Source organism: Mobula birostris, chromosome 9, assembly GCF_030028105.1.
Source record: "Mobula birostris isolate sMobBir1 chromosome 9, sMobBir1.hap1, whole genome shotgun sequence".
Lineage (NCBI taxonomy): Eukaryota > Metazoa > Chordata > Chondrichthyes > Myliobatiformes > Myliobatidae > Mobula > Mobula birostris.
In genome coordinates this window covers 141,521,400-141,547,920 of record NC_092378.1, presented here as the reverse complement: position 1 = coordinate 141,547,920, position 26,521 = coordinate 141,521,400, and the positions used below count along the sequence as shown (strand labels likewise).

Genomic DNA, 26,521 nt, shown 5'->3' with positions numbered 1-26,521 from the left:
TATTTATCAGAGTTTTAGATGACATGCTGAATTTCTGCAAACCCTTAAGGAAGTAGAGGCTTTGCCATGCCGCCTTCATATTTGTACTTGTCTACTGGGTCCAGGGCAGGTCCTCCGAAATAAATACACCAAGGAATTTAAAGTTGCTCAACCCTCCACCTCTGATCCTCTGAGGACTGACTCATGGATCTCGGTTTCCTCCCTTTGAAGTCAATAATCAGCTCCTATACCTTGCTAACATTGAGTAAGAGGTTGTTGTGGTGGCACCACTCAGCCAGATTTTCTTTCTCACTCCTATATGCTGATTCGACCGTAATCAAAGTTGTCTTTTGAGCTTATCATTAGAATTGATGCTGTCCATGTAAGAAAAATCAGTATGCACACTATCATCAGTGTTTTATAACTGTTTATTTGTTTTGAATACTGTGTGCATTCTTATAGAGAAGGATACAAATAATTATTTCTTGCTAATTTGTTATCTATATATTGGTAGTGATTGTCTTCCAAATATTAATCCAGCTTTATGGACATAACAATCTTTATCAGCAAGTGACACTTTCTTATTTGTGCTTTACTTCTAGAAAAACCTGTTTGGAAGAGAACATAAACTGCCTGTCTACTTAGCACACATTATTTCCTGTGACATTGTTCTGAAAGTCATTAAAAATTATAAGCAAAGGGATACCATGCCATAATTTAATTCAGATGTTATTGTCATTATTGAGAGGTTCTTGAATTCATAGTTCGAGATTTTAAGTAATTAAAGTTTAAAAACAGTCTAAAAATGTAAAGCTCCAAGATGTTTTTTAGAAACTGAACATTTAATATGAAGAAACTCGAGAACCACACTACATTGTTTTATCACTTTACCAAAGGTGTCTGACTGAAAACTGCTAGATTTGGAAGTGTAAATGAATTTAAAGCAGTGATTCTGGGCAGTACACTAGTTGCAAATGGGTGTGAAATGTGTGGAAAATGGAAACTTGATAGCCCATGAACAATTTCAGGACCTGTTATTTAGACATACCTTTATAGCACCTCCCTGTCCATGGAAATAATGGAAAAGGAAGTCACTAACTTGTTCAATAATAGGTAATTGTTTATATAAAAAAAATAAATGTTAAGGGGTAGTTACTGTTTTGTGTAATAGCCACAGTTACATTTACAAATGCTTAGTATAGTTGAAGTGAGCATCCCTATATATCTTGAAGTGGGGGAAGGCATTCTGACAACTGCACTTAGTCAGATGTCAGTTACAAATCAACAGCCCTTTCATGACATTGGCGAAAAATAACAATTGAAATTCTGAGGTCATGAGCCATACGTATGCAAGATATTTTACTATTATTTTGTAAAATGTATAGTTTAAGATCTGTTTTCACGGATGATGGAGGAAGGATACTTTAGTTATGTATAGAAATGGGAAAGTGATCTGAACAGATTGGTCACTTTATTAGAAGAGTAGCTTAATTGCCTATTTTAGAGCTGTGAAAACAGTGATTTTTGTAGACTGAATTAATATAAATGCAAGTCGAAGTGATACAGAATATCTAGAATACTCTAATGAAGCGTGTGTGTGTGTGTGTGTGTGTGTGTGTGTTGCTAGTGAAATGTAATGCCTAGTGGAAATGATTGAACATATTTGTGAAAGCTATTAATTACTCAACTTTGGATTTGTTAATGTTTGTACTTAGTGGAGCATTCTGCATTCAACTATTCCAAATACTTCATTAGATGTGAAACACTTTAGGATATCCAGAGGCCATCCATACCAGGTGCTAAATAATTACAATTTTATTCAATTTGCATTTGTCCCCATACTTGAGCATATTGTATAATTTTAAAATAGCACAGCTATTTTCATGTTTTTCTACACTTCAAAATACCCTTTAAAGTCATTGTGACCTAGCTGCTAATAGGTGAATAGTTGGTAACTGCTTTTTAAAAAAAGATTGAAGTATCCCTAGTCAACATTAAGTTATCACATTGCTACTTAAGGAGAGCTTGCTCTGCACAGATTAAATACTCCAATTTCTACATTACAGTGACTACGCTTTAGAAGAAATGTTATTTGGTAAACTAAATAATAATCATCATGGTATTGGACACAATGTTACTGGAGCTTTTAACAGATTCCTGTTGTTATGGTAAACTGAGGTGTAGTGTTGCTGAAACTTAATTTTAAAAAAATGAAATATGTGAAACTTGATTCTGTTTGCAGTAATTATCATAGTGCTAAGCTAATTTAATGCCATTTAGAATTGTGTTCAAAGCTGAGAAATGAGTATTGCAGGGAAAAGGACAGTAAGGCATTGTAAAGGTCTTATTAAATCCAGAAGAGCTGCACAATGAAGTAATAGAATTTTGTGTATCCACAAATAGGTTCAGTAACTTGTAGCAGTGTGATTTCAGCTGATCAGTCTTGTTCACCAATCTTTTTTTGTTAATGTTTTTAAAAATGCAAGAAATAGTAATTGTCCTGGCACCATTTCTTATTGTTGCTATAAATTAAGCAAAACACATTTGTTTATATCATTTGTAATATTGCAACTATGGCTATCATTTGAAACAATATACAAGTATTGAAGTGTCTGGGTTCTGTAGAGTGTTGAATATTATGATACAGGTTTCCCCCGCCACCCGAAGGTAGAGCGTTCCTATGAAACGGTTCGTAAACCAGAATGTCGTAAAGTGAAGAAGCAGTTACCATTTATTTATGTGGGAAAAATTTGTGAGCGTTTGCAGACCCAAAAAATAACCTACCAAATCATGCCAAATAACACACAAAACCTAAAATAACAGTAACATATAGTAAAAGCAGGAATGATATGATAAATACACAGCCTATATAAAGTAGAAATACTTTTCTACAATCATTGCCGCACTATTCTCCGTAGCGAAAATTTCACGCAAGCGCTGTCGGCAGAAACACTCTCTCCAGTAACCTTTAAGCTATGAAGCTGCCAAATCATACCAAGTAACACATAAAATACACAGCCTATATAAAGTAGAAATAATGTACGTACAGTGTAGTATCACTTATGGGAATCAGGAAGACAGCACCGAGCACACTGATGATATGATGGTGTGTTAGGCTGAGTCGTCAGAGGGTGGAGTGGTGCAGTGGCCCTCAACCTCCGGGCCGCTGACCGATACTGATCCGCGAAGCATGCAGTGGTACAGCGGTAGCCAGGACGCACCCAACACATCTTTAAGAAAAAAGCCGAAATAAACAAGCTAATTAATTAGGTGCCGCCTGGCACGTAAATGTCGGCCCCAAGTCAGAGGCGATGCAATCGGCAATTGCCTCTGATCTGGGCCGACACTTACGTGCCGGGTGGCACCTAATTAATTAGCTTGTTTATTTCAGCGTTTTTTTCTTAAAGATGTGCTGGGTGCATCCCGGCTACCGCTGCATTCTCCACGGCAATGTATCGGTCCACGGTCCGGGGGTTGGGGTGGTGGAACACTGGGGTGTCATCTCATCGTCGTCTGTTTCCATCAGGGCAGGCAGGTCATCTTCTGCTTCGATGTCGAAAGTCGAGGTTCATCGTCTGCTGTGGCTGATGTGGAAGGCTTGAAAAATGACAGTATGCTTGACTGCTTAGCCTCACGCATTTTTCTATTACACAGTTCTTTGTAAGCACTCAAACCATTCTGCAAATATGCCCTAAACCGACATACCCTTTCAAAATTAAAGTTGTACTTTTTTGCTATCATTGCAGCGAAAATCTCATGCAGTCGCTTCATGTTCAGTTCCTAAACAACTTCACTTTCAGTCCGTTCGCTACTGCATTCTGTTTCAATTGTTATCCTTTCTTCTTCCAATTGCATCAGCTCTTCACCTGTCAGTTCTTGGTCATGGGATGCCAAAACCTCTTCAACATCATCTTCGTCAACTCCCACAAGCCAAGCTCACTTTGTCCTTACTTGGTTCACCACGATCAAAACGCTTAATTATGTCTAGTTTTATGCTAAGTGTAACACCCTTACAAGTTCTTTTAGGCTCTTCGGATACCTTAGAACTCATCTTGCTAATGGCTGCTCACAGGCACGTGTTTAAGCAATGCCGGCTAGAATGCAGTTCCGGGGGAGGAGCTTGGCTGCTTGGGGCACGCGCTGCTTTTTTTCGTAACAGTGAAAACACCTTCTGTTAGCGACAACAGGTAACTAATTTAGGTCTTTCGTAACAGCGAGGTTTCATAAAGCGAACGGTCGAAAAGTGGGGGACTACAAAATAAAATTAAAGGAATTTCACTCAGACCCAAAACTTACCACTGGTCAAGGTATCATGGACACTTTCATGCTGAATTTTAGTACACATTTTTCTAATTTAAAAAAAACGTAATTTGGAAATGTCACAATGGTCCAAATAATCAATATTTGTATATATCTGCTAAGGGTTTTTTTTTGATATTCTGTTTAAATTTTTTGGTCCTTTTCTACCTTTTTGGTTATGCATCAATTGCAGATAGGCTTTGAAGCCTGTACTGCAGTGACGTTCAAGTTATGTCCCGCAGCCCTATGCCGTCTGCAAGCAGCTTTGCATTGTGCAAATTTCTTCATTCCTTTCTCTATACCTTCAATTCTTTTTAAAATTGTGTACAGCTTATGTATTTGAAGGAGTGGAAATTGCTACTCTCGAACCATATCGGGGGTACTTTTTGTAAGTTGCCAAGTTTGGCACTTTTTAAGACCTCTTCAGATATTTGGTCTATATTTTCTCATACCTCTGTAATAATGGACTGGCCAGTTCTCTCCTGCTGTTCATGTACACAAGGCAAATTTCTTTTGAAGCGGGGATTAAATTTGGGGAAAGTGAACTCTTTAAAGCAATATTGTGGCTTAGAAGTGCTGGGGGTGGAGTGCAGGACACTGCTGTGAGGGAGGAAAGAGAGTTGCATTTGGGTCCTAGTACATGAAAGTGGGAGAGCTACGCTTCAAAGGATTGAAATTGGACCAAGAGAGTAAAATCCTTGGGCTGTTTTGTATATAGAAGCTTTTATTGTTATATAATAACTTGCTCTTATTTGTTTTGTGTGTATCTAGATGCCAATTGCTCTGTTATAATTTGCCCTGTTGGTCTTTTATTTAAAAATAGGCTTCATGGGTATTCAATTAGGTATTCTGTCCTGATGAGTAGTGCTTGACTTTCTCCATAGTACTTCCGCACAACAGTTTGATTATGTTAAGGAACATAGCAGAAATGAAAGTTGTACCTCATTCGACAGTTCTGTCGCATCTTGCATTTGCTTCCAGCATGCTGTATCATCCAACACAAATGTATCTGCATGTGTAGATTGATGTCGTCATAAAAGCAAAGATAATTATACAGATTCCTGAAATTGGCTTGCAGATTCTGAAATTTCATGACCCTTTGGGACATAATTGACTATCCTTTATTAGTAGAGATGAAAAATACTGAAAGTGTTCAGAATTGCTTTCAGTACTTGGGTGTTGTTCCTATATATGAAGAGCAATTTCTGCAGGATGTTTTGGTTTATGAAAATAGTTCATTGCAAATATACTTGGACAATATGCAAAATGCATTATTTTAAGGTTCTGGTAGTACCCATTACTTACTAATATAAATCTTAAGCACACTGTGCAGCTGTATTTTTAAAAAAAATACTACTGGTTTTTCAAATATACAAGATAAAGCTTTATTTATCCCAAAGAAAATTATTGTTGCAAGGTTGCTCAGTCAGAAATATACACTTAAAATGAAAAATGTAAACATTGAGGTACGATAAAGAATATAAAATGTGCATTTAAAAAGTAATAGTGCAGAATATAGATGTACAATGAAACCATATACTTTTATACTTGAGGAGGAGTTGGAGAGTTTTATAGCCACAGGGAGAAAGGATCTCCTGTGGCATTCAGTGGTGTACCTCAGTGGAATCAGTCTGTTACTAAAGGTGCTCCTCTTTTTGTCCAGTATGTCATAGAGGGGGTGAGAGGAATTGTCCATAATGCTCCGTAACTTCTGCAGCATCCTCCTCTCAGACACAATCACCAGGGAATCCTGTTCCACTCCCTGACCAGAACCGGCCTTCCTGACGAGCTTATCGATCTTCTTGGCATCAGCTACTCTCACCCTGCTGTCCCAGCAGACTACAGCGTAGAATAGAATACTGGCCACCACTGAGTCATAGAACATCTGCAGCATAGTACTGTAGACGCTGAATGACCGGAACCTCCTCTGGAAATATGGTTAGCTCTGTCCTTTCTTGTACAGAGCCCCTGTATTTTAGTTCATTCCAGTTTATTGTCCGGGTGAGTTCCCAGGTATTTGTAGTCCCAGGTGACTTGCACGTCGTTCCTTCAGAGGTGGGAATGCAGGCTGTTTTCACCTTCCTGAAGCTCACCACTAACTCCTTTGTCTTAGTGATACGTAGAGTAAAATGCCATATTTCATTGAAATTTGGGATCATTATTGAATGAAATCTATTTAAATGATGACTAACCATGAAAGTTTTTGGATGGTGGAAAAAAATACTCTCTCTCTTATCTCCAGAGTTGAGAACTTATTTTTCTGCTGAATACAGTGTATCTCAATAATTATTATATGTTGCAATTTGTTGTTTTTATCTACAGATATTTTTCTTTATTTCTGGCAATATAAGGGTTCAGTTCATTTGAATTTATCAAAGCAGTCTATATTTTCTGTTCTTTTCCCACACACCTCATGCCTTGCCACAAAATTGAACCATTTGTATATGGAGGTGCTGACATAGCCGATTACATGATCTCAGAACTAAACAGTGTAAGTGTCTGTCATGCTCTAGTTTATTGCTGTTGTGTCTGCAGCTGATGCTGTTCGTATTAGGCTTAATCTTTATCAAATTTAACAGGGTTCATTAATATAAAATACTTTAATGCCTTGCATTGTTTTTGGTAATGATCTTTTGATATTGCGGAACTGCCAAACCTAACTAATTAAAATTTGCAATGATTTGTCTATTTTAAAACCATGTTTTTGACCTTGTCTTTTAAAGGGTTGCTGATATGCAGATTAATGCATCACTGTAAAAACTCTGCACATCTAAAAAAATTATTCATGTCAAATATGCAAACAGCTAAATGTTCTTTGTAAATTATTCCAATTCAGAATTTTATTTGAAATTATTTAAAATGGTATAAATGATAGCATATTCAATGCTAGAAAAATTTAGGAAGCATTGGAACCTGTTGTGAGAAAATCAAAGACCTGACTCCTTTAAATGACGATTTATTATTGTCTTTATTACACACCATATGTTGACATATGAGCCTTGGGTAGAACTGCATAATTCGTAAATTAAAATCTTTGATTAATGCATTATAAGAAAATTCGAATAGTTCTGTATGTACATAATCTTGATTTAATGAATAGCCCTTCAAATTTGTATTACATTTGTCTGTCTTCATTTCTTAATTCCTTTTGATCTCTATTTTGGATTTGTTTTCTTAATCTGAATGTTGGTAATAAATAATATTGGCTAAGTGGCCAGGAGATTTTTTTTGAAAAATAATTCAATGGCATGCAAGTAATCAAATATCTACTTCCATTTAATGTGCTCTCTAAAGTTTATAATCTTTGTTTTAAAAGTACAAAGTTCAAAGTAAGTTTATTATTGAAGTATAGGTATGTCACCATATACAACTCTGAGAGCTATGCCTGCCTTTTTGTTGGCTTTGTGGAACAATCTATGTTCCGAACCTATTCTGGTATCTGTCCCCCACTTTTCCTTCGCTACATCGACGACTGCATTAGCGCTGCTTCCTGCACGCATGCTGAGCTCGCTGACTTCATTAACTTTACCTCCAACTTTCACCCTGCCCTCAAGTTTACCTGGTCCATTTCCGACACCTCCCTCCCCTTTCTAGATCTTTCTGTCTCTATCTCTGGAGACAGCTTATCTACTGATGTCTACTATAAGCCTACTGACTCTCACAACTATCTGGACTATTCCTCTTCTCACCCTGTCTCTTGCAAGAATGCCATCCCCTTCTTGCAATTCCTCCGTCTCCGCCGCATCTGCTCTCAGGATGAGGCTTTTCATTCCAGGACGAGGGAGATGTCCTCCTTTTTTAAAGAAAGGGGCTTCCCTTCCTCCACCATCAACTCTGCTCTCAAATGCATCTCCCCCATTTCACGCACATCTGCTCTCACTCCATCCTCCCGCCACCCCACTAGGAATAGGGTTCCCCTGGTCCTCACCTACCACCCCACCAGCCTCCGGGTCCAACATATTATTCTCCGTAACTTCTGCCACCTCCAACGGGATCCCACCACTAAGCACATCTCCCCCCCCCGCCCCCGCTTTCCGCAAGGATCGCTCCCTACGCGACTCCCTTGTCCATTCGTCTCCCCTATCCCTCCCCACTGATCTCCCTCCTAGCACTTATCCTTGTAAGTGGGACAAGTGCTACACATGCCCTTACACTTCCTCCCTCACACTTCCTCCCTCACCACCATTCAGGGCCCCAGACAGTCCTTCCAGGTGAGGCGACACTTCACCTGTGAGTCGGCTGGGGTGATATACTGCGTTCGGTGCTCCCGACGTGGCCTTCTATATATTGGCGAGACCCGACGCAGACTGGGAGATCGTTTTGCTGAACACCTACGCTCTGTCCGCCAGAGAAAGCAGGATCTCCCAGTGGCCACACATTTTAATTCCACATCTCATTCCCATTCTGACATGTCTATCCACGGCCTCCTCTACTGTAAAGATGAAGCCACACTCAGGTTGGAGGAACAACACCTTATATTCCGTCTGGGTAGCCTCCAACCTGATGGCATGAACATTGACTTCTCTAACTTCCGCTAATGACCCACCTCCTCCTTGTATCCCATCCGTTATTTATATACACACATTCTTTCTCTCACTCTCCTTTTTCTCCCTCTGTCCCTCTGACTATACCCCTTGCCCATCCTCTGGGCTCCTCCCCACCCCTTTTCTTTCTCCTTAGGCCTCCTGTCCCATGATCCTCTCATATCCCCTTTGCCAATCACCTGTCCAGCTCTTGGCTCCATCCCTCCCCCTCCTGTCTTCTCCTATCATTTTGGATCTCCCCCTCCCCCTCCCACTTTTAAATATCTTACCAGCTCTTTCTTCAGTTAGTCCTGAGGAAGGGTCTCGGTCTGAAACGTCAACTGTACCTCTTCCTAGAGATGCTGCCTGGCCTGCTGTGTTCACCAGCAACTTTGATGTGTGTTGCTGAGATTCATTTTATTTTTTTGCGGGCAAACTCAATTTATCCCGTAACTGTAATAGAATCAATGAAAGGCTGCACTAACGGTGGACAACTAGTGTGCAAAAGACAACAAACTGTAAACACAATAAGAAAGAAAATAATAAATGAAACGTCAAGGGCACAAGATGAATCTTTGACAGTGAGTCCATAAGTTGTGGGAACCGTTCAGTGATTGGATGAGTGAAGTTGAGTGAAGTCATCCTCTCTGGTTCAAGGAGCTAATGGTTGAAGGGTTTTAACTGTTCCTGAACCTGGTGATGAGTCCTGAGGCTACTGTACCACATTCCTGATGGCACCAGTTAGAAGGGAGAAAGGCCGGGGTGGTGGGGGTCACTGATGATGGATGCTGTTTTCCTGCAACAACACTGTAGAAGTGCTCAGTGGTGGGGAGGGCTTTACCCGTATCCACTACATTTTGTAGGATTTTCCATTCAAGTGAATTTTGAAAACTCACATTAATTGCCATCATGATAATTTTTTAGAATCTTGGAAAACAAGGGAAGTATGAAGTTAAAACAAATCATAAGATATTGTTTATGTTAAATTGTGCTTGTCCATGTTCTAGTGACATTTATTTTTACTATAAGTTTAAGACAATGCAATTCTAGATTATTGATCTAAGCTCACAACCTGGATATTCTTTGTCTCCTGTACCATGATCCCGATGTTAAGGATAAATATACATTATCACTATCATTAACCATTTTTACCATTAAAATTAAGTTTTTCATTGTATCTAATGTAACCTAATAAGTAACAAAACTATCTAATAATTCTATAAAAGATAAGATCATATAAATATAAACCATTGAGAGCAACCTTTGCAAATGCATTCCACCTTGAGCAAATTTCCTCAAAGACTTGCGATGATATGCCAACTTATCCTTTAAGACAGGGGTCCCCAACCTTTTTTGCACCACGGACCGGTTTAATATTGACAGTATTCTGGCGGACCGGCCGACGGGGGTGGGTGTTCAAGTTCAACAGTGTGTGACAGAGAATGAGGAAAGGTGCCACTGACTCATATCGTTTCATATCACCAAATCATATCGTTCCCTCGCGGCCCGGTAGCACATGCTTTGCGGCCGGGTACTGGTCTGCGGCCCGGTGGTTGGGGACCACTGCTTTAAGATGTAATGCTGTAAAATCTGGCCTGTTCTGTCAGCTGAAATTTGCAAATATAAAGTGTGATTATTTTTATTGTGGTCAGAAATACCTGTAGTATTGTCATTTAATATTTTGTCAAACTTCAGACTACAGCCAAGCTGAAAAATTTAATCGCCTGCTGCATTTTTCCTAGACTAGTTAAAGGATGTGCTGATTATATTTGTGGTGTAAAGAAATTCTCATTTGCATGGGGATAATTTTCAGATTTCTAAGAAGTGTATTCAAAAGATACAACTTGCTGCTACATTTTTTTGAAATTTCATAGGGTCTGCTGGCTTTGATTTTGTTGCAGTCATTTCTGGTCTTGTGATTGACAGGAGCAAATGCCATTGAATCTATGTCAGCACAATTTAAAGGATATACATGTCTTAAGGTCTCAACTTCCAGCAAAAAAGATACAGATGTTCATGAAGTGTGATTGAAATATATATTTTGATAAATCAGATGTGATTTCTACATTTCATTTCTGATAAAGTTGTGGCCCAGTTGCAATAACTGAAAATTAAGAGATTAGTCAGAAATTAGTGTTTGACACGATTATAATTGCAAGATCAAGTTCATTAAGTTACCCCAACTTATATGTTCTGCTGGAGTTGTAAATTTGAAAAAAGTTGGGAAAATAAATTTTAATAACACAATTTTCTTACTGATTGTTACTTCCCCAAGAGTTTGGTGATTATTTCTAGCTGTACCTGATTTTGTCCAATGTGTTTTTCTTTTATCCAGACATGGTTCATGGCGGGAACCAGTCAACCCTTACTATGTGAATACAGGGTATGCCCTGGCACCAGCAACAAGTGCTAATGACAGTGAGCAGCAGAGCATGTCAAGTGATGCGGATACTATGTCGCTTACAGACAGTAGTGTGTAAGTATATGCACGTGGAAAAATTTGACTGAATTTTCATTTCTGTGCAATTACTGAAAGACTGATTTGTGAAGTATTAGATCTTTTAACATTTGACTCATTTTGGTGCACGTGGTTTGACTTAATTTTCCTATGGTAATGCCCTTGTTAAGATTTCTACTGTTACACTGTAGATATTTCATTTTAACATTCTGCAAAAGCAATGTGTTCTGCTGGTAGGCTGTTTGGTTTTGGCTAAGAGATAAGGAGCTATTATGTTCAACTCAGGAATGTTGTGTCAGCCTGTCAGGCTGGTGGAATTCGGACAAGGTTCTAGAGAGACTGGGCAGAGTGAGATTTGTGATGGACAGCGTGTTTTGTGGGCCCTTTTGAGTGGAGCTATGGAGAGGAGAGGAGGGAAGACAGCAAAGGATGCCTTAGCAAAGAGCGTCTCCCATGCACAAAGTGCTTTGTGCAGAAGAAAGGGCCGGTACTCCTGAAAGAGCGCTCGTTTATTCAAGATGGATTTTGAGCAATGTTCGGACGTTGGTGTATGCTTTCACGCAGGTCTTGGGTTCGGCGCATGAGTAAAACGACAACTTCTAGATGAACTTCAGTTTTATGTGCACATTTGGATTGGGTTAACTGTAATAGGCCCTTTAATTTTTTTTTCTTTTTTTCCTACTAACTGTTTGATAAAGCTGAAATTTGTAAATATATTTCCGTTATAACTTGATGAGGTGTTCAATCTGTTATTTCTTGCCAACCAACAATTGTGTATGGGCAGTATTTACACAGCATTTGCTCAGGTTTCTTTAATTGGAACATCATCGTCTTCCTGTTTGTTTGAACCCTAAATCATACTGACTGTGGACGCATATTGTCTATGAAAAGTGGCCTTCTCACTGCAGAGTCTCATGGCTGTTAGTAAAGCTGGCTAATGAGCCAAGTTTGCATATGAACTTGGTGAGGGGGTTACTTACCTTTTATAGTACGTTCATAAATGAAACGAATGTTTTCTATAGATCTTGAAAGTTTTTTGAATACTATACTAGGATGTTTTGTTAAGCTTGTTGGACATGGATATTGCAGGTTTGATTAAAAAAAAATAAGATGCTGAAGATTTTCATGTAAAATCCATTTTAAATAAATATACCACAACTGATTTTAAGAGGCATTTACACATGTAAATAAGCAGGGAATTTAGTGGTGTGTCCCATGTGTGCGTATATAGGCTGATGTGATTAGTAAGTTGGCATCATGGTTAATGGAACCATGAGCGGAAGGGTCTATTCCTGTGCTGTTCTGTTCTGTGTGCCTCTGTCCGTATACATGTGCACAAGGTATTCATCCATGTTGGGAAGTAGCTTATTTTTCATGTACACTGCACAGTTTAAGACGAAATGCTCATCATGTGCTGTATGTTATCAGAGCAATTTGTCAATATCCTTGTCCAAAAAGATTCAAGAAAGTCCAGAAGTTTAAAATAGGTTGAAATCTGCCTTGAGATGTACAACACGCTTAATCTGCAAGAGCTGTGATCACATTTAATTTAGATGTAAGGGATGTGCCACTTTATTGCAACTAACTTCTACAGAAGATTTTTTAAATTAACCTCTCAGCAACTTTCTATGGTGTTGCATTCATCCTTTATCCATTAACTTTTGCTGTCTTATTGAGTTACTGGGTAAATCCCCAGTGTGTCTTCCGCATCCCAGCATATGGGGTATTTCTCCAATGCCCTTTTCAAAGCTGATTTTGAAATATTCTCTCAAATCTTTTCAGGCACTACTTCAGTAGATGACAAGAATATAATGCATTCAGGAAAGGCAAACAAGTTGAGGGAGTACAAAATTTAGAGGATTCTGCAAACTGTATAGTTAAGGGTATCTTGGTGCATGTCCATAGCTGCTTGAAGGTAGCAGGACATGCAACTAAAAGTGTTTCAGGTATATGAGATGCTTCAGTGTCAGAGGCATGGAATACAAGAACAGGTAGCAGAGATATTTAAATTGTGCTTAGTGACAGGAGAGGTACCAGAGAATTGGAGGATAGCCAATGCTGTTCTGCTGTCTAAAAAAAGACCCTAAATATAAATCAGAAAATTGTAAGCCGGAGACTCTGGCATCAGCTCAGAAAGTTATTGGAAGTTATTCTGAGGGACCAGATATATAAGTATTTGGATAGGCATGGATTAAGGATAGTTTGTGCTTGGTAGATTACATCATATCTAACCAATCTTAAGAATTTTTCGAGGAAGTTACCAGGAAAGTAGATGTTGCCTACATGGACTTTAGTAAAGCACTTGGCAAGGTCCTGCATAGAGATTAGTCAAAAAGATTCAGTTGTTTGACATTCAAGATGAGGTAGTTAATTGGATTAGACGTTGGCTTTGTGGAAGAAACCAGAGAGTGGTAGTAAATTGTTGCGCCTCTGACTGGAGGATTGTGACTAGTGGCATGCCGCAAGGATCGGTGCTGGGTCCTTGTTATTTGTCATCTATATCAGTGATCTGGATGAAAATAAGATCACACCAAGATTGGAGGTGTAGTGGATAGTGAGGAAAGCTGTCATGGCTTGCAGAGGGATGTGCATCAGTAGGAAAAATGGCAGATGGAATTTAATTCAGACAAGTGAAGATTTGCACTTCAGTAGGACCAACCAGGGTACGTCTTACACAGTAAACGGTTGGGCACTGAGGAGTGTGATAGAACAGAGATCTGGGAATATAGGTACATAATTCGTTGAAAATGGCGTCACAAGTAAAGTCCTGACGAAGGGTCCCGGCCGGAAACGTCGACTGTACCTCTTCCTATAGATGCTGCCTGGCCTGCTGCGTTCCACCAGCATTTTTTTGTGTGTTGCTTGAATTTCCAGCATCTGCAGATTTCCTCGTGTCACAAGTAAAGAAAGCTTTTGGCACAATGGCCTTCAAAGATAAGTGTATTGAATGCGGGAAATGGAATGTTATGTTGAAGTGTATAAGACATTGGTGAGGTCTAATTTGGAGTGTTGTGTGCAGTTTTGGTTACCTACCTATAGGAAAGGTGTAAATAAGGTACAAAGAAGATTTAAAAGGATATTGCTCAATCTGGAGGACCTGAGTTATGAGGAAAGATTGGATGGGTTAGGACTATATTCCCATCTACATCAATGGAGCTGTAGTGGAGTGTGTATCAAGCTTCAAATTCCTTGGTGTCCACATTTCTGAGGATCTCACCTGGTCCCTGAACTCCTCCATCCTGATCAAAAAGGCGCAACAGCACCTTTATTTCCTGCGGAGCATCAAGAAAGCTCACCTCTATCCCAGGATACTGACGGACTTTTACCGCTGTACCATTGAGAACATACTCACCAACTGCATCTCAGTGTGGTATGGCAATTGTCCCATATCGGACCGCAAAGCACTCCAGCGTGTGGTGAAAACTGCCCAGTGGATTATCGGCACCCAATTGCCCACCATTGAGAGCATCTACCATAAGCGCTGCCTGAGCAGGGCGAAAAGCATTATCAGGGATGCGTCTCACCCTAACCATGGACTTTTTATTCTCCTCTAACCGGTAGGCGCTACAGGAGCCTCCGCTCCCACACCAGCAGGCATTGGAAGAGCTTCTTCTCTGAGGCTGTGGCCCTGCTGAACCTCACATCACAGTGCTAAGCAGTATTGCACCCATATTGTACTGTCTCAGTACTTTTATATTTGTGTGCTGTAGCACTTTTTATTCACAGTTATTTTGTAAATAACACTATTCTTTGCATTTCTGGTTAGATGCTAACTGCATTTCATTGGCTTTGTATCTGTACTTGGCACAATGACAAAGTTGAATCTAAAGTAATCTAATCTCAGAACATAGAGGAGTGAGAGGAGATTTGATAGAGGTATATAAAATTATGAGGGGTATAGATAGGGTTAATGCAAGCAGTTTTTCCACTGAGGTTGGGTGGGACTACAACCAGAGACCATGGGTTAAGAGTGAAAGGTGAAAAGCTTAAGGAAGACATGGGGTCAGGGGTGGTGGGGAAGCTCCACTCAGAGGGTCGTGAGAGTATGGAATAAGCTGCCAGAATAAGTGGTGCATGCAAGCTTGATTTCAAATTTTAAGAGAAGTTTGGATCGGTACATGGATGGTAGGGATACGGAGGGCTACGGTCTCGGTGCAGGTAGATGGGAGTAGGCAGTTTAAATGGTTTCTGTATGTACTAGATGGGCCAAAGCGCCTGTTTCTGCACTGTGTAACTCTGTAACAGGTGGTTTTACTTGAACTGTATTCTAGGTTCTGTATTTTGGAGTGCTGAGTATAGTTTTTATCATGCCATGGAAAGGTTGAATGGTGTCAGAAGGGATACCACCAGATTAATAATGAGAATAGTAGCCAGCATTGAGTGTTGCTTTGAAGAAAAGATGGTGAGGGGAGATTTAAAGGCTTGAATACAATGCATAGGAATTGCCTACTTTAATTATCAGACAATGATTTAAGGGCATTCTGCAGAAAATCTAGAATTGAAATCTAGATAGTTCATCTGCAGGATGGTGGATCTGAAACACATCCTCAAATCTGATCGTTGCAGAAACTCTTGTATTTAAATTACACTGGGTTCTGAACGTGATGTGCTGTGACCGACAAGGCTAAGGACCGAGAGGGAGAGTGAACCAGGGCAGCTTGCTTTATGGCCTACTGTCTGAGTTATTGAGTAAGTCCCTATTATCTCTTCTATTGCTCATCATTTCCTTTCCAAATAAAATTAGCTTCTTGCTGTACTGTGAATTTCTATTAATACAATTCTGAGAGCAATTTCTTTCTCCCACAAATAATCTGCTTGCTATTTAATATTTAATTATGTCCTCTGACTACTGACCATTTTGGAGTTTTTAATTTATTTTAGGGAAATATTCAAATATCTGAGATGGTGACAAGCTGAATCCAACATTTGCTGGGTGATAGGAAACAAAGTAGTGGTGGATAGATGTTTTTCTGTAATGAGGGTGCACCACAGGAACTGGTGCTGAGACTCTTTATAGTATAAGTGACTTGGATGAGAAATAGTAGGTTTGAGTAGTAAGTATACAGATGACTTAAAAGTTGGTTGAATTGTAAATGACAAAAATTCTTTAAGGGTATAGCTGAGGAATTTGTTGCCATGGACCCTTGCCATTAACCAAGGGGTCCATAGACCCCAGGTTGGGAACTCCTGATATAACTGGACTTAGACCTGCTAGAATGGTGAGTATAGTGGTGGCAGATGGAATTTGATCCAGTCTATTGTGAGGTTATATGGCTAAGGAGGTCAAATTCTGGTAGGACATGTAGAGTAAATGGTAGTGTTGATGTACAAAAATTTTGGGTTGCAAGTCCATGGCTTTCTGAAAGTGGCAACACATGGATAGAGTAATGAAGAGTATGGTTGCCTTCAGAAGCTAAGGTTACTGAGTAAAGGATTAGGATCATAATGTCGCAGTTGTGCGATATGTTTGACTATGCTAAGACTTGTGTACAGTTTTTGTACCCACAGTACAGGAGAGATATGGTAACAAAATAGAGGGCAAAAGAGTTCACCAGGATTTTGTCTGGAATGCTGTATTTATAAGGAGAGATCAGAGAGGCTGGATTTATTCTCACTGGAATGTAGGAGGCTGAGAAGTAACCTTTTGAGGTCTATAAAATATGCGACACAGATAGTGTAGATGGTCTTTTTTTCTGGGTGGGGAATTTGGAACTAGCATCTTAAGGTACACAGAAGATTATATTTATCTAGAATAAGTTAGCAGAGAGGGTAGTGGAGGCTGATACTATTACAATATTTAAAAGGTGTTTGGACAGATATTTAGCAAGGAAAGGCATAGAAGGATACATGCCTAATGCAGATAAATGGGATTATCATAGATAGTAGGCATGATGCCTGGCATGGATGGGGTGGACCAAAGAGATCAGTTTCTGTGCTGTATAATTCAATGAATCTTAACAACCTTAATCAAAGCTTATCTTGTCAATCTTTACTCTAAGGCAAACAGACCCAGCAAGTTAATTTCTGTACATCATTCCACAGCTCATTTAGGATATCACTCCACATATCCTGTTGAAGATTTTGTAATAACTATGTAGAGATGTGCCTAGAATTGACCAGAACACTCCAGTTCTGTTTTTTTTCCAAAGTTTTCTGTAACAATTACATGATTTTATAATCTAGCCTATAGTTGTAAAGTCAGAATCCCATTTGTTTGTTTACCAGCCTTTCAACTTATCTTTTTACCTTCAAAGAGCTTTCTCTTTGATTTTTGCACCCAATGTGAATCACTGGCAACACCAGTCTTTTTATTAAGACCTGTTGATCTCGAAGGTGGTAGTGATTTGGATAATGGTGCTAGAAAGTTTGTGAGCCCTGTAGAATTTTCTCTATTTTTGCATAAATATGACCTAAAATGTTATCAGGTCTTCACGCAAGTCCTAAAACTAGGTAAATAACACAAAAATATTGTACTAGTTGATTTATTTATTGAGAAAAATGATCCAATATTACATGTATTTGTTGGAAAAAGTATGTGAACCTCTGGAGTAATACCTTCTACAAAAGCTATTTGGAGTCAGGTGTTCCAGTCTGAGATGAGATTGATATGCCTTGCCCTAAATTTAAAAGAAGGACACACATTGAAAGGAAAGAGGGGGAAAATCTTGCATCAAAATCTCAAAGTTACAATGTAAAGAAATTAGTACAATTTGAGTACCCCTTATCTGAAATGCTTGGAGCCAAAAGTGTTTTCTATTTTGGATTTTTTCAGATTTTGAAATATACAAGGGGTGATTGATAAGTTCGTGGCCTAAAGTAGAAGGAGTCAATTTTAGAAAACCCAGCACGTTTATTTTTTAACATAGTCCCCTCCTACACTTACACGTAGTCCAGCAGTCATGGAGCATCCGGATCTTGGACCTCCAGAAAGTGTCCACAGCAGGAATCATTGATAAGTTCGTGGCCTAAGGTAGAAGGAGATAAGTTATACAGCTCTTGTTATATGCATGTGCAGTTCAACTCTTTGAGTGATTATGCAGAAAGTTTGAAGTTATTAACTCATCTCCTTCTACAAAGAAGGGATCCGTATGCTTCACGACCGCTGGACTAGGTGTGTAAATGTAGGAGGGGACTATGTTGAAAAATAAATGTGCTAGATTTTCTAAAATTGACTCTCCTGCCTTAGGCCACAAACTTCTCAATCACCCCCCGTATAATGAGATAGCTTGGGATCGCTATCATTTCCAGCTCTGAATTTACAGTTTCAGGAAAAAGTTTGAGTCCTTTGCAATTACCTAGTTGTCTGAATTACTCCTAAAATCACAATAGTAATAAACACAATCTTCCCAAATTAATAACACAAACAATTGTACTTCTCAGCAATAATGAATACATCATTTAAACAATCACAGTCTAGGTTCAAAACAGTAAGTGAACCTTGGGGGTAATGCTTTCTGCAAAACCTATTTGGAGTCAGGTGTTCCAATCAATGAGATGAGATTGGATGTGTGGTTGTAGAGGCGCTTTGCCCTATAAAAGACCCACAAAGTCAGGTTACTACTTGAGAGGAGGACCTTCTTCTCAAGGAAGATTTCTTTGATCATGCCTTGATCAAAACAACTTTTAGGGGACTTTAGAAGAAGAATTGTAGAGATGCATGAAGCTGGAAAAGGCTGCAAAAGCATTTCTAAAGACCTGAGTGTTCATCAGTCCACAGCAAGAGAAATTGTCTACGAATGGAGGAAACTCCGTACTGTTTCTACTTTCCCTAGGATCGGGCATCCTGAAAAGATTACTCCAAGAGCATATCGTGCAGTGCTGAAGGAGGTGAAAAGGAACCTAAGGGTAAGAGCAGAAGACCTGCAGAAATCTCTAGATCATACTAAAATCTCTGTTCATGTATCCACTATGAGAAAAACACTGAATGAGAATGGTGTTTGTGGAAGGACACCATGGAGGGAACCACTGCTCTCCAAAAAAAAACATTGCTGCATGTCTCAAGTTTGCAAAAGACGAGCTGGATACTCCACAATGCTTATGGGACATTGGTTCTGTGGATAGATGAGACAAAAACTGAACTTCTTGGCAGAAATGTACACCACTATGTTTGGTGAAAAAAGGGCATTGCACACCAACACCAAAACCTCATCCCAGCTGTGAAGCATGGTGGAAGGAGCATCATGGGTTGGGGCTGCTTTGTTGCCTCAGGGCCTGGACAGCTTGCAGTCATTGAGGGGAAAAATGACTTCAAAATTCTGTCAGGGCATTTTACAAGAGAATGTCAGGGTAGCAGCCTGAAGCTTAATAGAAGTTGGATGATGCAACAAGCCAATGATCTGAAAGAACATCCAACAACAGAATAGTTTAAGAAGAAGAAAATTTGTCTTTTGGAATGGCCAAGTCAAAGTTCTGAAGCAAACAGTTCATACAAGGAAGCCCAACAACATCCCACAGTTAAGCAGTTTTGTAAGGAAAAACGACCAAAAATTCTTCCAAGCCCACGTGCAAGACTGATCAACAGTTACTGGAAATGTTTGGTTGAAGTTATTGCTGTACAAGGGGTTCACACCAGTTACTGAAAACAAAAGTTCACATACTTTTTCCAACAAATACATGTAATATTGGATCATTTTTCTCATAAATAAATGAACATGTATAATGATTTGTTATTTAATTGGGTTTTCTATCTAGTTTTAGGACGCGCGAAGATCTGGTCACATTTCAGGTCATATTTGTGCAAAATAGAGAAAATTCTGTAAGTTTCACTCATTTACTAGCATCTTTGTATTTGGTGTATTTTAAAATGGATTAATTTTTTTAGGAATTATTTCTATTATGGATATAGCACTTAACTCTAAAATGTGTACATCTGTGAACCTTGGTATTGAAATGTTTCCTCAAAAAAGCAAGGTAATTAGTTCAATTCATAATTAATTTTATTGTGGAGAGGATCCTTTTAATTTGAAAGCTATGTTAGATTTGTTGCATGCCCATTTTGTAGAGTCTTTGAGGGAAGTGGAGTGTATTAGGATGCTGGCTAGTTAGCTCTCTGAACATCACTCTGTTCAATGACAGAAGGAGAAAGGAGTCAGCCATTCGTGCTTCCACATCCTGTGATCAGATGTAATAGAAATGAGAACGTAATGAGAAAATCCTATGTTCCATGTCAATCACTTGGTGGTCTACTTTGTCAGATTAGTGCCAAACCATTATCGATTCAACTAACCAGCTGTAAGCTTTTCTATCCCACAGCCAGGCAAAGAAGTATCTCTTAACTGCATGAATTTGTAATAGGTAGGATGTGAGCCTAACTGTATATTATAGGTGACTCAAAAGTGGCAATGTTACTTTTAATTGTATCTTATAGACTCTTTACATTGCTTTATGTGGCAGTTAGTCCATTCAGAACAACTATTGATCTTATTGCCACTTGTTTAAATATTATGTATTTGGCTTCTCTATTATATTTTGGCTATCATGTATTTTTGCCTAACTTGTAGTAACTAGAATTGTTAATTTTGAGTTTCTTAGTATTTAAAAAGAAACATCAAGTATATTAACAGCATGTTTTACACTATACTTTATACTTTATTGTTGCCAAACAATTGATACTAGAGTGTACGATCATCACAGCGATATTTGATTCTGTACTTCGTGCTCCCTGGAGTACAAATCGATAGTAAATATTAAGAATTTAAATTATAAATCATAAATAGAAAATAAAAAAGGGAAAATAAGGTAGTGCAAAAAAACCGAGAGGCAGGTCCGGATATTTGGAGGGTACGGTCCAGATTGGGTCAGGGTCTGTTCAGCAGTCTTATCACAGTTGGAAAGAAGCTGTTCCCAAATCTGGCCGTACGAGTCTTCAAGCTCCTGAGCCTTCTCCCGGAGGGAAGAGGGACGAAAAGTGTGTTGGCTGGGTGGGTCATGTCCTTGATTATCCTGGCAGCACTGCTCCAACAGTGTGTGGTGTAAAGTGAGTCCAAGGACGGAAGACTGGTTTGTGTGATGTGCTAGGCTGTGTTCATGATCTTCTGCAGCTTCTTCCGGTCTTGGACAGGAAAACTTCCATACCAGGTTGTGATGCACCCTAGAAGAATGCTTCCTATGGTGCATCTATAAAAATTAGTGAGGGTTTTAGGGGACAGGCCACATTTCTTTAGCTTTCTCAGGAAGTAAAGGCGCTAGTGGGCCTTCTTGGCAGTGGACTCTGCTTGGTTAGATGGAGTCAGATCATTTGTGATATTGACCCCGAGGAACTTAAAGCTTTTGACCTGTTCCACTTGTGCACCACCGATGTAAATGGTCCGCTACTCCCTCTGAAGTCAACAACCAATTCCTTTGTCTTGCTGACGTTGAGGGATAGGTTATTGTCTTTGCACCATGCCACTAGGTTCTTAATTTCCTCTCTGTACTCAAACTCATCATTACCCGAGATACGGCCTACAATTATGGTGTCATCAGCAAACTTGTATATTGAGTTTGATGGAAACTTGGCTACACAATCATAGGTGTACAGTTAGTACAGCAGGGGGCTGAGTACACAGCCTTGTGGGGCACTGGTGGTCAGATTGATTGTAGAGGAGAGCTTGTCCCCTATTTTTACAGCCTGGGTCCTGTCTGTGAGGAAGTTGAAGATCCAGCTGCAGATCTGAGTGCTAAGGCCCAGGTTCCGGAGCTTAGGAATCAGTTGATTTGGAATGATGGTATAAAAGGTAGAGCTGTAGTCAATGTAAGGGAGACTTACATATGCGTCTTTATTCTCCAGGTGTTCTAAGGAGAAATGTAGGGCCGGCATCTGCCGTTGACCTGTTGCTCCAGCAGGTGAATTGCAAAGCATCGAGGTTGACCGGTAGGCTGTGGTTGATGTGTGCCATAACCAATCTCTCGAAGTACTTCATAGCAATTGATGTCAGAGCCACAGGTCGATAGTCATTCAGGCATGCCACCTTGCTCTTCTTCGGCGCCGGGATTATCATTGCCTTCTTAAAACAGGAGGAAATCTTAGACTGAAGCAAGGAGCAGTTGAAGATGTCAGCAAACACTCCAGCTAGCTCGCTTGCACAGGAGTCCCAGGATGCCATCTGGGCCCGTCGCCTTCCTTGGATTTATCTTCAGGAAGGCCCTTCTAACGTCCTCTTCAGTGACGATGAATCTCAATGCCACCAGGTCCGGTTCATCCGGAGGGAGCGGGATGCTCCTTTTCTGTTCGAATCTTGCGTAGAATACGTTAAGTTCATCAGGAAGAGAAGCGCCATAGTTATTGATATTCCCAGCCTTTTCTTTGCGCCCAGTGATCTCATTTAGACCCTGCCATAGTCTACTGGCATCCCCCTGGTTAGCCTGGGCTTCCAACTTGGCTCGATATTTCCTCTTGGCACCCTTAATGGCTTTCCAGAGTTCACGCCTGGATTCCATGTAGCGACTGGTATCCCCGGACGTAAAAGCCTCAGCTCTAGCCTTCAAAAGGGACTTGACCTCATAATTCGTCCAAGGTTTCCGGTTAGGGAATACCCGGGTCGTCATGCGAGACACACAGTCCTCTGTGCATGTTCAGATAAGGTCCGTGACAGCTGAAGCATACTCATCGAGGTTAGCTGCCGAGTCCTTGTATACTAACCAGTCCACCGATTCAAAGCAGTCACAGAGGACCTCATCCGTTTCCTCCGTCCAACACGACACCACTTTTGACACCGTGACCTTCCGCTTCAGTTTCTGTTTGTAAGCCGGGAGGAGGAGTATGGCCTGATGGTCCGATTTTCCGAAGTGAGGTCATGGGACAGAACGGTAGGCATCCTTGACTGCTGTGTAGCAGTGGTCAGGTATATTCGGGCCTCTAGTGGGGCAGGAGACATGTTGGTATAACTTTGGCAGCGCCTTTCTGAGGTTGGCCTGGTTAAAGTCCCCAGCTGTAATGAGCAAAGCCTCCGGATACCTGGTCTCAGGTTCACTGATGTTGGCATACAGTATGTTCAGAGCAGACTCCGCGTCCACCTGGTGGGGGAATGTAGACCGCTGTCAGTATGACCGAGGTGAATTCCCGTGGCAGGTAGTAGGGATGACACTTCATCGACAGGTGTTCCAGGTCCGGGCTGCAGGAGCTTGTCAGTGCCACTGTGTCTGAGCAGCACACAGAGTTGATCAGTAGGCAGACACCATCTCCCTTCGTCTTGTCTGAAGGCGCCGTGTGGTCCATCCGATGGATCGAAAATCTCTCTGGTCGGATGGCACAGTCGGAGGTGGCAGGGGAGAGCTAGATCTCGGTGACACAGAATACACAGCAGTTCTGCATCTCCCTGCAGTAGGTGAGTCTCCCTTTAAGATCATCCACCTTGTTCTCTGTGGCTTGCACATTAGCTAGTAGGATGGTGGGCATAGGAACCCTGAAGCCCCTCAGCAGCCCAGCTCTTTTCCCGGGCTTCCTCTGTAAATAGGGCATCTTTCCAGGTTTCCATCGATGCAGTGTGTTGTTGTCAGGTCTTTGAGGTTGGTGGACGTGTCCCACGGGGATCGATCGGCGGGTCACGTCATCGGGCGCTCCGGTTCGGGCTGAGTGACGGGGGAGGCTCCGTTGCCACTTCCAGCTGCCAGGGGCCCGGGCTGTCGATTGGGTCTGGCCCCGAAGCCGACACTTAATCCTGGAGGGCCAGGCTCCTGGCTGAAACGAGTCCTTGAGCTGAGTCACGGTTGCGGAGGCCTCACTTCTGGCAGCTGTGGATGTCCACCAACGGGGCTTTACAGTGGTCGCTCCGGGGAAGCATCTGGGGCACCTTGAGGTCTCCGACTTCACTTCTTTTTGGTTGTCTGCTCCAGAGAGGTGCTGGTCGGAATGGGCCGCGTCTCCAAGCGCTCCGGCATGGTAGCAGACCGCGGGCCTTCGGGAACGTGGTGGGCCTCGGACCAGGCCTCGCTGGTCAGGTCCAGGTGCGGTCCGGAGTTGAAGAAGCAGTTCTGGCGCGGTGATCTCCAGCTGGGTCAGTAGCTTCGCCAGGGTGTTGTTGATCTTGCTAGATGTAGCAGATTGGAGGTTTAGAAGGGTTTCTCGGGTATAGGATAGTGTTGAGGGCAGTTTGCTCGGCAGAGTCGCCAGATACCAGCGCCATCTTGAAAAATAAACAGGATAAAAATAAAAGCTGGTTTAAATGCAAGTCAAGGTGAGTCTCTTGGAGGTTGTTCTAAACAATATGCTTTGTCATTGTGAACTGATTTTGGTTTCAATATTATACTTTTAATGATTTGGCTTATTCTTAAATTCTTAAACAACACTCAATTTGATTTACCCAACCTAATATAAAATGAAAGCTGAGTGTATTGGATATAGTAAAAGCTATAGGCCTTGACAGTTTGCATCCGTAGAATGAAAATTTTCCCTATAGAGCTAGTTGCACAAGCTTTCACTGCTGTATCAGTGCAGTACCCTAGCACCTCCCCAAAAATATCAATGAGTATCAAAGGAATACTTGTGGTTGGAATAATATGTAAAGAAAGCTCTCAGTTGGGAGCCCAATCATGATGGTTCAGAACATTGCTGCAGGAAATTCTTGAGGCAATGTTGTAAGCAGAGCTATCTCCAGCTGATGCTTCATTGAGTTTCCATCATTAAAAGGTGAAATGGATTTTATGTTCCACTTGTAATGTGGTAAGAATGGAGCCTTTGCCTACAAGCAGCAAGACCTGAAAGATGCTCAATTATCAGCAGATAAGTCTAACATTTGCATGTAACATGTGTCACATGCATGTGTAAAGTAACATTTTGCGTTACACAATTAATGGTGTGGCCCTCCATTGGTCGAGGACGACCATAGATGTTGCATGCTAGCTATCTATGATGGTGCAGTGCCATCTGTGGCTGACGAGACAAATGCGAAAGTAGCAATTTCTGTTGTAAAGATCACATCTATAAGTGGTCTCAGCTCTGCTAGAGATGCAGCATTCCTTTCTATGGGCCCATTTGTCCTTTCTTGCTTTCAGGAATAGGTATAAAGTCACAAACATCCTTGCAGCACAGTTGGGAGCAGCCAACAGTCCTCCTGCCTGAAGGCAGCTCACCGTAGAGTGTGTTTTTTGGAATGCAGCCAGAATAGCCTATGCTGCCTGACTAGTGTATATGCGCTAGGGAAGCCGGGACGAGAGAAAACCTCAGCATTGGGTGTTCTGTCTCTCCAGGAGATGCCCAAGATGTGACAAAGATGCCTTAAATAGGTGTTGAACCTTCTCTCCTGCTTCACCATTAGACCATAAGACATAGGAGCAGAATTAGGCCTTTTGGCCCATCAAGTCTGCTCCACCATTTCATCTTGGCTGATCCACTTTCTCTCGCAGCCCTCTCCTGCCTTCTCCCCGTATCCCTTCATGCCCTGACCAATCAAGAATCTATCAACCTGCCAAAAATATACATAAAGACTTGGCCTCCACTGCTGCCTGTGCCAAGATTTCCACAGATTCACCACTCTTTGGCTACAGAACTTCTTCCTCATCTCCATTCTAAAAGAATGCTTCTCTATTCTGAGGCTGTTACTCTCTCACCATAGAAAACAACTTATCCACATCCATTCTATCAAAACCTTTCACCATTCAGTAGGTTTCAATGAGATCATCTCTCATTTTTCTGAATTCCAGTGGATACAGGCCCAAAACCATCAAATGGTCTTCATATGACAAGCCATTCAATCCTGGAATTGTTTTCGTGAACCTCCTTTGAACGCTGTCCAGTTTCAGTGCATCCTTTTTAAGATAAAGGGCCCAATTGCTCACAATATGCCAAGTGAGGCCTTGCCAGTGCTTCAAAGTTTCAACATTACATCTTTGCTTTTATATCCTAGTCCTCTTGAAGTGAATGCTGACATTGCCTTTGGCTTCCTCACCACAGACTCAACCTACAAGTTAACCTGCACAAGGACTCTCATGTACCCTTTGCGCCTCAGTTTTTCATATTTTCTCTCCACTTAGAGAATAGTGAACCCTTTCATTTCTTCTATCAAAGTGCATGACCGTAGGACAGCATAAGGAAACAACATCAGGGCAGCAACTACTTAAAAGGGAGGTAGATCCTCCTGCTAAGGACAATTGGCGATTGCTGTTAAATAGTGACCTTGTCAGCAATCCCATTTTCTGTAGCCAAATATAAATCCAATTCCTTTGGGTAAGATACTTCAGGAGCAGATTTGCAGAAATATTAAGCTGGAACTGCTTGGACATAATTCAAAAAAATTACTGTCAATTTCTTAGTGTGATCAGTTAAAGCGTCTGCATGATTTTTAAT

At 40.8% G+C, this 26,521-nt stretch overlaps 1 protein-coding gene across 4 annotated transcripts in view; it reads left to right on the top strand.

Moving 5' to 3' along the window:
• axin1 (axin 1) overlaps positions 1 to 26,521 on the top strand; it is a 147,039-nt gene that overhangs the window by 43,620 nt on the left and 76,898 nt on the right. For all 4 annotated transcript variants that reach the window (XM_072269001.1, XM_072269000.1, XM_072269002.1 and 1 more), the window contains exon 3: positions 11,137 to 11,277. In XM_072269001.1, coding sequence (XP_072125102.1) covers positions 11,137 to 11,277 — 141 coding nt within the window. The remainder of the gene's footprint in view (positions 1 to 11,136; positions 11,278 to 26,521) is intronic.